The following is an 11,320-nucleotide window of genomic DNA, read 5'->3' as shown; positions in this document are numbered from 1 at the left end:
CAGCGCTGCGCACCCGGAGCGGGAGGGCCGGAGGTCCTGCCTTTGCTCCACGGCCGGTGGCCAGATCGGCAGGTCCCTGATCCCGGCGCGGGGGTCGCCCAGAGCTCGAGTGACTTTGTCTTCTGCTGGGTGACTCCTGGCTCACGTCACCAGTTTGACAGCCTCTTACCAAATCAGAGAGCGGCGCTCGCCGGGAGCTCTGGGCGTCACCGGGAGCTCCCGCAGATTAGAACTCGCCTCTCCTAGCTCCTCCCCTCAGTCTCATTTAAAGCTCCCACTGGTGTTACTGAAAAATTGAGTGGGCTCAGTTTCTGCAGCGCTTTCTTCCACTGCAAGATGGTAAGTGAGGAACTGGCGTTAGCTAGTCCGCTGGCAAACTCGGGTCTCTGAAAGTTAATGAGCTTTGCATTTAGAATTTATTCCACTTTGGGAGCAAGACTTCTCAGGTACCCGCCAATTAAAACAGATCCTCTCTGCTGCCCTCTCTTTCAGTTTCCTCTACCTGCTTTCTCTCTCTCTCACCCTCTCTCTCTCTCTCTCTCTGTTATTAATACTTTCCTTACTTTCTCCCCAACTTCCCCCTCCACCTGCACTCACTTTTCATTCTACCTCTTCCTCTAGATTATGCATATATTTGCAAACACTTGGACATGAACTTGTCTAGGGATATTTGGAGTCTGTTTTCTTCTCAGGTATCAATTGCATAATAGCTTAGCTCTGATTCCAAAAAAAAAAAAAAAAAAAAAAAAAAAAAAAAAAAAAAAAACAACAAAAAAAAATCTCAGGGAAGGAGTCTGCAAACATGCTTTTAAAATAAAAGAAAAATGCACTTGATAAACTCTTGGCTGAATGTCTTTGGTCTGCACTGCCCAAGCTGGACTTGCTTCAGAACTGGAATTTTTCAAAACTTAATTTACCGAGAACATTAACAAAGTGCGATTGAATTGACTCAACTTTTTTTTCTCTTTTTTCTTCTAATTTGTTTTCTGTCTGTTATGCCCAAAGAAGCCCTGTAGTAGTCAAGAAGAGTTTTTCCAAAGCTGGGCTCTGCTAAAATGAATGGCTTTTACCTGATTAAACATTGACAAATAATTTAAATTTGGTGTTGTACAAATTAACCCAGGAAGGCTGCATACCTGCCCCTGCCTGGACATTTGGAAAGACTGTGTGTTTGAGGTTCAAGAAGAGGAGGGCAGGAGAGTGTTCACTGGATCAGAACACAGTGGAGAATACATGCCAGTTAGTGGCAAGATAATTTGGAGGGGCATTGAGTCCTAGTGATGGACAGAACTAGAGCTTGCTGTCTTTGCTAACGAACTTCTTTCAGCTTTGATTATACGTTTACTTGGAGCAACTTTATGCTCCTGTGCTTAGTGTTGGGAGCAAAATGTTTTAATTATCTCTGGGACAGAGATAGATAGATAGATAGATAGATAGATAGATAGATAGATAGATAGATAGATAGACTATGAGCCAGCAGTATGTTAGGTCAGAGAGAGAAAAAAGGAAGGAATGAGGCAAGTATGATTCAGAAACAAAAATGAAGAGGTTAGTCTATATTATGTCATATCCATTTCAGCTTTAGCATTCTGCGTTCTTTGTCCTTCCGGAGTTTTAGAAATATAATTAAGGTATTTGCAGAAAGAACCAAATAGTTCTTATGGTTTTGAATCATTAAGTAGAATTCCCTTTATTTAGATCTGGGTAGACTATTAGATGGGTTGGACGTTGTAAAAGAGAATCCTCCTGGATATGTACAAATTTCAGCCATTCAATGCTAGTCTGCTCTTTTGCTCAGAGGGCCTAAGGGAAATTCTGGGTAAACCAAGAAACTCATTCCCTTATAGTAATTATAATTTGACCACCCCAAAATTAATATGGATCTATACTTAACACCTTTTCTGATTTTTTTTCTTTATATTTCACTGCATGTAATTTCGGTATTTCTCCCACCCTTTCTCCCTTCTAAATCTCCATCACCCCATCTTTTGGGACCCCTCACTCCCCCCATACTGAATTTCACAGAACACCATTCTGCCTTGCCAAGACCAGTACTTTGTAGGAGGCCAGAGCTATAATTGCCCGTATTCCACTACAACGTCAGAATCTAGTGTTGACGTTTCCACGGAGACTTGGGTCTCTTTCTGGGCTGCTGGTCTCCTGGACAACAGAGAGCTCCAACAAGCACCACAGGCACAGGGTAAGTTCTGCTCTTCTGCTTCCCTGATAGATCTGGAGCTCTTTTCCATACCCGTGGCTGAGGAGCATCATGGGCTAGGACTCTAGAATAAGGGACGATGTGGAAAATTTAAGTAAACCCAAGGACTCCTGATTTTTAGTCATAAAGCCTGCTGCTTTACACTTGCCAAATAGTGAAAATGGGATTCTTTACCTTGCCCACTGGATAGCATGTATTTCTGCCTACAATTTACAGTTCTTGGAGAGTCCTGTCTCACTGAGGGAGTGTGAGTCTGGATCAAAGTTTTATAAACAACACACCAGCAGAATGTCTTTGGAATGAGGATACCAGTTGGAACGCTTCTTTTGGAATTCAGGAAAGTTTCCCTGAATTTGAGAGAAAAGCAAGAAATACTAACTTAATTTTTATTTCATAGAGGAAGTTCCATGGATAGTGTGTTAGAAGTAGAAAAAGGATTCCCTTTTACACACAAAAAAAGCTTCAACTTTGGAGAGAAGTATAGCATTGATGTAAAATGAGATATTAATTTTGATCTGTGGCATATGAGCAGTATTTATAAATATTAAAGAAACGTCTGTGTGAAACACTCAAGTTTCTTAAAGAATTCTCAGACACCCCAGAATTAAATATCCATACTGTTGGTTCTGCTACATGATTTGTTTTATTTTTTTAAAAGACACAAACAAAGGAACCCCAAATATTAAAAGCACACTTAAATGTCAGGGAGGACGTTGTTGAATATTAGCTTTCCACTACAAGCAACAGTAAAAACAAAATGCCCAAGAACGTGAACCCAAACTACTTATGCCATTTTATTCCTATCTCCTTACTCATCATTTCACTTTAATCAAAAATATTTCAGTATCAACAGTATAACCAGAGAAGGACAAGAGTCTAAACTGTACTAGATGAAGAAAAGAAAGTAAAAGTAGACCCGGTTAGTATGCCCAACCATAGTTTTTTACTGACAGATAGAGCTGACTGTCAAATATGAGGGGAAAAGGCACTTTGAAAAAACATTTATCAAATATACAGATTAGAACAGTTGGAACAGATAAGGTCTGGGCACAGTTTTGAGATTTTCATTAAGATCTTCAAAGAAGCAAGGTCCAAATTGTTTTAAAGTAGAAAGTGCTACCACATAAAATTCCAAATAAATACAGTCCGTTAGATTAAAACAGGCAGGCAGACAGGCAGAGAAGCTAGTAGCATTACATATTAGAATTTAATTATAGAGCCAAACAGTATATTATCAAGTGCTAAAGCTTAGAAAATAAGATAAAAACTAGAAAAACGTAATGGAATTGCAATGTTATGCCGAGTTTGCGGGGAGATCAATAAGTATTTGCATAAATTAATGACAAAGACTGGACAGTCTTTATTAATTTATCCATCAGGAATACATATATTAGGCAAGAATGTGACCCCTTACTGCTTAAAAAAAATTACCTCTTTAACTGCTATGTCATACAGTGTATAAATATTTGTCTCTCACAGCTTGCTTGCCTTTTCTAAAAAATTTTAAATGTCTTGTTTGCCCATATGGCAGCAATAGCTGTTTAAGAAAAATAATTGAACCTATTAAACTTTCTGATTTGATTTGATAAGTTTCTTTATTACACAGAAACTACAAGATTATTTTCTCAGTCATCTATTTGTATTTTCACAGAATCATTCAGTGACTCAAATTTTCCTCTTCCGGACTTGTGCTCATGGGAAGAGGCTCAGCTTTCCTCTCAGCTCTACAGAAATAAGCAGGTATGTGTAAGTCAGAACATCGAGACTGGTCACGTTCTGTGTGGTCCATTCCCCTCTGTTAATATCTTGCTTCTTTTCCCTTTTGAAATTCATGCTGACTCAGTTTAGAACCAAAGTGACTGGTGTGTCCACAGAGATCAAAGTTAGATGATCAATGTCAGAGAAAAGAAAAACAACCAAGACACTCTAGAAAAGCCTGCAGTCAAGCTCTCACTTTACACATTTTAGCCGTATGACCGTCAATCCTTTTCCTTGTCCTCATTTATGGAATTGTAAACCTTGTACTGCCTATCTCAGAGGGCATTTGAAAAGATCAAATGATATAATAATGAGTGTGACAGTAAATTTAAACCATAAGCATAACTAATACTTGGAGAAGAGATAATGATTATAAAATATTTTCCTAAGATTGCTTTTTTCATGTTGTTTTGCCTCTGAAGGATAACTTAATCTAGTGGACGTACAGACAGGTCAATCTGAGGCTGAAAGAAGCCAACGCACCTCTGTTTTTATTTATTTATTTATTTAAATATGCAAGGGAGGAGTCCAGCAAAATCTTCCTAAACATCATTTTCTATATTTAATTTAATCTAGTGGACATACAGACAGGTCAATTTGAGGCTGAAAAAAAGCTGACCCACCTCTATTTTTTATTTATTTATTTAAAAGTGCAAGGAAGGAGTCCAGCAACATCTTCCTAAACATCATTTTCTATATTTAAACAGTTGCATGCAGCTCATTTTCCTTCATATCTACCTGATTCCCTTGTGCTTACAATTTTAAAAGTCTATTATAATCTCTCCAAACGCTTTGCAATGAATGAACATTCAGAGCACAAAGCTGAAAAACTAGGCATTAGGGGTATGTAGATTTAATTTAGGCCTCTCAGGATGAGGCCTCCCTGTGCTTGTGCTCATACAACAAACAATCATCAGGTTTAAGGCAGTTAAGGAGCAGTGGCATTATTATAAGTTTACAGAGTCAATATATTGGAGCAGCCTTCACCACTGTCTGCTTTTTGTAGCTGCAAGACACCCTGGTGCAGAAGGAAGAAGAACTCGCTAGGTTACACGAAGAGAATAATCACCTCAGACAATACCTGAATTCTGCTTTGGTTAAATGTCTTGAAGAAAAGGCCAAGGTATGTATGATGTATGTATCTACTTTATAAGAACAAAGCAGTGATTTGAGAAAGGAAATGATTTATGTAAAACTCCTGGATTAAACAGTGTATCTTGATATGCATTTATAAGACGGGTGGTTTTTCTTAAGGAAATACAGCACTTTCACAAGAATTTTTATCGATCATTTCTCTGAAGTACCTAGATTGCAGATGTCAGTCTTATATTACAAAAGAAGTTGCTTAAAAATCAAATGCTAGTCGAGGATGGGGGTTGCTGAGACAATCAGTGTTAATCAAAAGGGAGAATTAGATGGATGGAATGCTGGTATGGGAAGCAGATCTAAAAGACACTCAATTCTTTTAATGATCTGTTTGACTTTAGGCAAATCATTCTTACTTAGATCCTCACTTCATCTGTAATGGATGGTCTAAAATATCTTTTAAAAATTCTGCTAGATCTAAAATGCTGTGAATATTGCCTGAGCCCAAATCTCTTGATTTGGCATTTACAAATTACATTAGGCAATTAGGCATACACAATTACATTATCATTTAATTCACATTTTTTCTCCACTTTTAAAATGAGCTATTTCTAACTCAAGGATAAATAACTTGCCTATAGTCTTTTTTTGTTCATGCTCAATTCTTTGCCTTTCAGTTTTTTATTATCTATTTGCCATTATGTTATCATTAATGCTTTCATCATCAATCTTTTCCATACTTCTAGATAAGCTACATTATTTGATATTATTTTATCTAAATTGATGATGCTTCTTGCTACTCTTACTAAATAGAACAGTTCAGAGAATAGAAGACACTAGATTTGATTTCTTTACAATTCAGTTGCCTTTGTTAAAAAGAGAATACATCTTGGTTATTTGCCTGGGCTCCTAACTCCAGCCACCATTCCATAAAAGGACATTTATTATATTATTAAGTGATAATAACTAGGCAGTTTTATCTGTCGGTCTTAATAATTTTCCAATATTTAGAATAATATAATAATATATATCAGAAGTGCTTTGAAAGTTAATGAAATAAGAAGAAGAAGTGTTGTATAGTGTTTAATCAGAGGATCTGTGTAGATATGGGTGGCTTAGGTTTACATCCAAGCTAAATCATTCTCAGCAAGTCATTAATATGTCTGTGCTTTAGTTTCCTCATTAATGAAGATTTTAATAACTTCTATATCCAATTAGATAATACATGTAATCAGTGATTTATAAATTGTAGTAAATGATAGTTCATTTATAAATGATAAATATATTATGTATAAATAATATTTTTTATAAATAAATATAAATATTTATATTTATATAAATATTTTTATAAATATAATTTATTATATTATAATTATTATATAATATTACATAATATCAGATTATATTATATATAATATAATAATATTATATTATATATAATATAATATTATTATATTATATATAATATAATATTATTATATTATATTATATTATATTATTATATTATATTATATTATATTATTATCTTATATAATATTATATACATTATATCATTATATTATATAATATTATATATATTATATTATTATATTATATATTATATTATAATATTATATATATTATACAATATAAATAAAATTTATATAAATATAAATATTTATATTTATTTATAAACATTTATTCATATAAATTTATGAATATTTACTTATATAAATTTATAAATATTAATAAATTATATAGATATTATTTATAAATTATATAAGTATTATTTATAAATATTATTTATAAATTATATAAGTATAATTTATAAATATTATTTATAAATTATATAAGTATTATTTATAAATATTATTTATAAATTATATAAGTATTATTTATAAATATTAATAACTATTTTTATCTATTTATAAATATTTATATTTTTATATATTTATATGTATAAATACATTTGTATGTATTTTTATTTAAATTTATTTAAATATATAAATTTGTTTAAATTTATAAATATAAATTTATATTTATATTTATAAAGAAATATTTTTATTTATACATATGTATAAATATATTTATTTATACATATGTATAAATATATTTATTTATACATATGTATAAATATATTTATTTATACATATATAAATATATTTATTTATATATGTATAAATAAATATTTTTATTTATACATACTGATAAATATTTTTATTTATAAATATGTATAAATAAATATTTTTATTTATACATATTTATAAATAAATATAAGTACATTTATACATATTTATAAATAAATATAAGTACATTTATACATATTTATAAATATAAGTACATTTATACATATTTATAAATATAAGTACATTTATACATATTTATAAATAAATATAAGTACATTTATACATATTTATAAATAAATATAAGTATATTTATACATATTTATAAATAAATATAAGTATATTTATACATATTTATAAATAAATATAAGTATATTTATACATATTTATAAATAAATATAAGTATATTTATACATATTTATAAATAAATATAAGTATATTTATAAATAAATGATAGTTTATTTACAAATGATAACAATAAATGATAGTGCTATTATTGTTATATTAATAATAACTTGCCTGTGCTGAAATCTTAAAAATATCATCTGGTCCTTTCAACATTTAAAACAATTGAGTAAAAAATATGATTTAGAGTTTTTAGGCAGTAACTTGTCATCACAGATTTTACTTTACAAACAAGCTAATCCAATCCATCTTACTTTTGTGTGAAAAGAAATTTAAGCATTTTTTTGAAATAATTTAGTTAACTAGTAAATATATGAAAAAAGTGTAACTTTCAAATATCACTTCCCTAGAAATTGCTCTCATCTGATGAGTTCTCCAAAGCATATGGAAAATTCAGGAAGGGGAAGAGAAAATCCAAAGAGCAAAGATACTCTCCTGCTGAGATTCCCCATCCCAAAAATGCCAAAAGAAACCTCTCTAATGAATTTGCTAACTGTGAAGAACAAGCTGGGCCCCCTGTGGATCCCTGGGTCCTTCAAACACTTGGGTTAAAAGACCTTGACACTATCGATGACACCTTATCAGCTAACTACAGTGCCCTCGCATCTCATCCCAGAAGAGTCGCCAGCACATTTTCCCAGTTTCCGGATGATGCAGTTGATTATAAAAATATCCCCAGAGAGGATATGCCAATTGACTATAGAGGTGACAGAACAACCCCCTTGCACAGCACTGCCACTCATGGAGAAGATTTCCACATCCTTTCTCAACTTTCAAATCCCCCAGTGGGGCTGAAAACTCTTCCTTACTATACTGCTAATGTGTCACCCAACAAGACAGAGATGGCATTTTCCACATCCCTGAGCCCTCATTGTAATGTGAAAACTCATTCCTTCCACCAGGGACAAGCCTTTGTGCGTCGAGATGAGGAGGGAGGCTGGAAGTTTACCTGGGTCCCTAAGCAGTCTTAGTGACCCCTCTTTTATCACAAAGCACTGCCATGAACTCTGTTTACAAAGACCTTTCTTGCACTTGAATTTGACTATGTGGAACACAGAAGCTGTTGCTTAGACTGTCTCCTGCCACTTTAAATGTCACTCTCAATTACCCACTTAAATCTGCAGGGAATGGCTTCCAAGAATCCATAATGAAACATGTCCGCGCTTGTTTCACCTAAATTTGACTTGTTTACACACCAATACCTGCTATTGACGTCCTCTCTTTGCCCTATACTTGATAAGGTATTTCCCACTTACTTCTATATTCCTTTAAGACCTAGATACATTTTTCCAATTATAACCAGTTTAACAGATTTTCCTCTTTTAAGTAGTTGAAATATTCACAGCCCTTTTACTTTTCTCCCTTTGTCATTTATGAAAACTGCCTTTAGAATGAGCCCTATTTTTGCTTCAAGTACTTGCTACTGCATGTTCAAATAGCTGAGGGTGGGGCAGGAACAAGTGTCTTTGTCCATCACCACTACTCCTGAAGACATAATATAGATGTGTGTAGTGCTATGTTCATGGCAGTTCAAAAAGTTCAGTGCCCCATGGTGGCATTGACAAAGTCTCTTAAAACAACTGTAACTCCACTAATAATCAATATCACAGATAAATTTTAAAATTACAAGGAATTTAAATTATTTTTAAATGCCTCATGATGTATCAGCTTCTATATGTACCCAGCATCATTTCTTTAACCAACATGACTCCAAGAAGAACATTTTGAGGGACTGTGGTAACAGAATTAGTCATCATCTGCAACTACCCAGATGGTGACAAACTCCTATTGCTGAAAATAGACTAACCTAGCTCAGCCATTGTCTCATTCATTCATTCATTCACATATTCATTTTTTCATTGATCAGTCCACCCAAGATATCTGTAGAATACCTAATGCCTACTTTGTACCAGGCACTATGCTATGTGATGGTGAGAAAATACAAGCAATTTAGACACTGTGGCCACCATCAAGAGACTTAGAGTTACTCATCTGCTATGACTTTGAGAAAACGACTTCCCTTTTGTGAAGGTTCAGTTTCCCAGCTGTAGAATACCGAAGTTGGACTAGATCATTACTAATATTCTATGAATTGAGGTTGGGTCCTATCGGATTTACTCCAACATGGCAGTTTCAGGTCACTGAAGAAACTAAAGAGAAGTCTTTAGATAGGCACTGCAAGTATTATGTAGGGTAAACTTTATGTACAATTAATAAAATTCAAAAACATAAGTCATTTGAAGTTAACATTAGAAATCATTTCTCTCATCACAGTACTCTGTTTCTAGAGCCCATTTTGCAGTTAACTCAGTCTAACTGTGTAAGAATAATCTGCATCTAAAACTAGATACGTATTAATTTTTAAATAAGTGTGGATAGATTGCATATAAATATTGCCATCAAGGACTTCATATTTCTAAATTTGAAACAATATATTTTCAGTGATTGTGCTAGTTTTCTTCTTCCCCATCTCTCAAGACCCCTATCATTCCCAGAATAATTTGCACATCCTTCATGTGCACCTGTGTTTTTTGGACAAATTTCAATTAATGATGAAATCTTTCATGTTGAAACCTGTTCTTATTTTTCTCTTTTCCACATCTCGATAAGTCATCTTGCACAATGAATATCTCGTAGGTCAACTGTGTTGGTTAGGATTCTTTGTAACAAAGACATGCCTTTCATTGTTGTTTCTGTTTGGTTGTTGCTTTATTTTGGTGATGTAAGCAAAAGGTCTGTTTTATAAAGTTTTGCTACCACTCACTTTTAAAAATAATTTATGAAGAAAATCCAATATAGTAATTAATATTACTCTCTGGAGTACTTTAATAAGTAGATCACATTCCATTTTCTAAAAAACAAAATAAAATAAATAACTGTGCCTTTTACATTCTGGTGTCTGTGCCCCTGGTTGGTGAAATTTGTCTCTTTTTAGAATAAGAGATTTAAGAATTCGAATTATTGTACTTTATGACACTAGGAATTGAAAAAGTAATATAAGTAATTTTGAATGTCTAATAATCAAGCTGTAAAGGAAATGTATCAGTTAACAAATATTTATTTTGCATTCTTTGTGTGCCTTATCATGTGTTAAGTGCCATGAGGATACACCCAGGCTTAGCACGATGCATTTGGTATATAAAACAAAACCACATAAAATGTCATAGCTTTTGATAGCTTTTAAATGAAACTTAATTTTGGCCCAGTTTAAAGATATTACAGAACATTTGGGATAAAATGTGATGTTTTCCTGGCTTATATCATGGATGATATTATGGAAGACAATTACCACATGTTTTTGAAATCATGTCCATAAATATTTAATATCCATTTAAATTATGTATAGAAAATTATTTTGTTCATGTTTGAGAATTAAAAATTTCTTTCACCTGAGTATATGTTTTACTTCTATGGCTTTACCATGTCTCTCTAGTAAACCACAGTTAATATTTTAAGCTATAGTGGGAAATAAAAACTAAGTGTTTTGTGATTGTGATAACTATTTTTACACCATGCTTAACATTCCCTAATAGCAGATATTCTTCTCCTGGTTTGTGACCATAATCCTGTGTATTTGCACTTCTTTGTATGGTGTCTATGTCCAGACTAATGTCTTCAGCATTTAGGGCTTGATGGTTCTTTCCCCTTCTCTAGGGCACATTAATGAGGCTTTCAAATGTTAAGTGGCTGAGAGTCCAGTGCCTTCTGGGTACACTACTCTCTTAACTAGCCACATATAAAAATTAGAATA

The 11,320-nt window shown here is 32.9% G+C and overlaps 1 protein-coding gene across 1 annotated transcript; it reads left to right on the top strand.

Annotated features, from left to right (window-relative positions):
- The first annotated feature begins 228 nt into the window (after positions 1-228).
- Positions 229-11,068, top strand: GMNC (geminin coiled-coil domain containing). The gene is made up of 5 exons (XM_063722393.1): positions 229-339; positions 2,026-2,200; positions 3,870-3,958; positions 4,983-5,099; positions 7,920-11,068. The coding sequence occupies exons 1-5, from the start codon at positions 337-339 to the stop codon at positions 8,538-8,540; spliced, it is 1,005 nt and encodes a 334-aa protein (XP_063578463.1). The 5' UTR covers positions 229-336; the 3' UTR covers positions 8,541-11,068.
- Positions 11,069-11,320: the final 252 nt, after the last annotated feature.

Source organism: Pongo abelii, chromosome 2 (assembly GCF_028885655.2).
Source record: "Pongo abelii isolate AG06213 chromosome 2, NHGRI_mPonAbe1-v2.0_pri, whole genome shotgun sequence".
Classification (NCBI taxonomy): Eukaryota; Metazoa; Chordata; class Mammalia; order Primates; family Hominidae; genus Pongo; species Pongo abelii.
The sequence above is the reverse complement of the archived record's forward strand: the minus strand, read 5'-3'. Positions and strand labels throughout refer to the sequence as shown.

What these genes read in the sequence shown, in the direction of transcription:
- GMNC (XM_063722393.1), top strand. An exon ending in ACAAGCACCACAGGCACAGG is followed by an intron (nt 2,201 to 3,869) that starts GTAAGTTCTGCT and finishes GTATTTTCACAG; the next exon opens with AATCATTCAGTGACTCAAAT. An exon ending in GTCTTGAAGAAAAGGCCAAG is followed by an intron (nt 5,100 to 7,919) that starts GTATGTATGATG and finishes TCACTTCCCTAG; the next exon opens with AAATTGCTCTCATCTGATGA.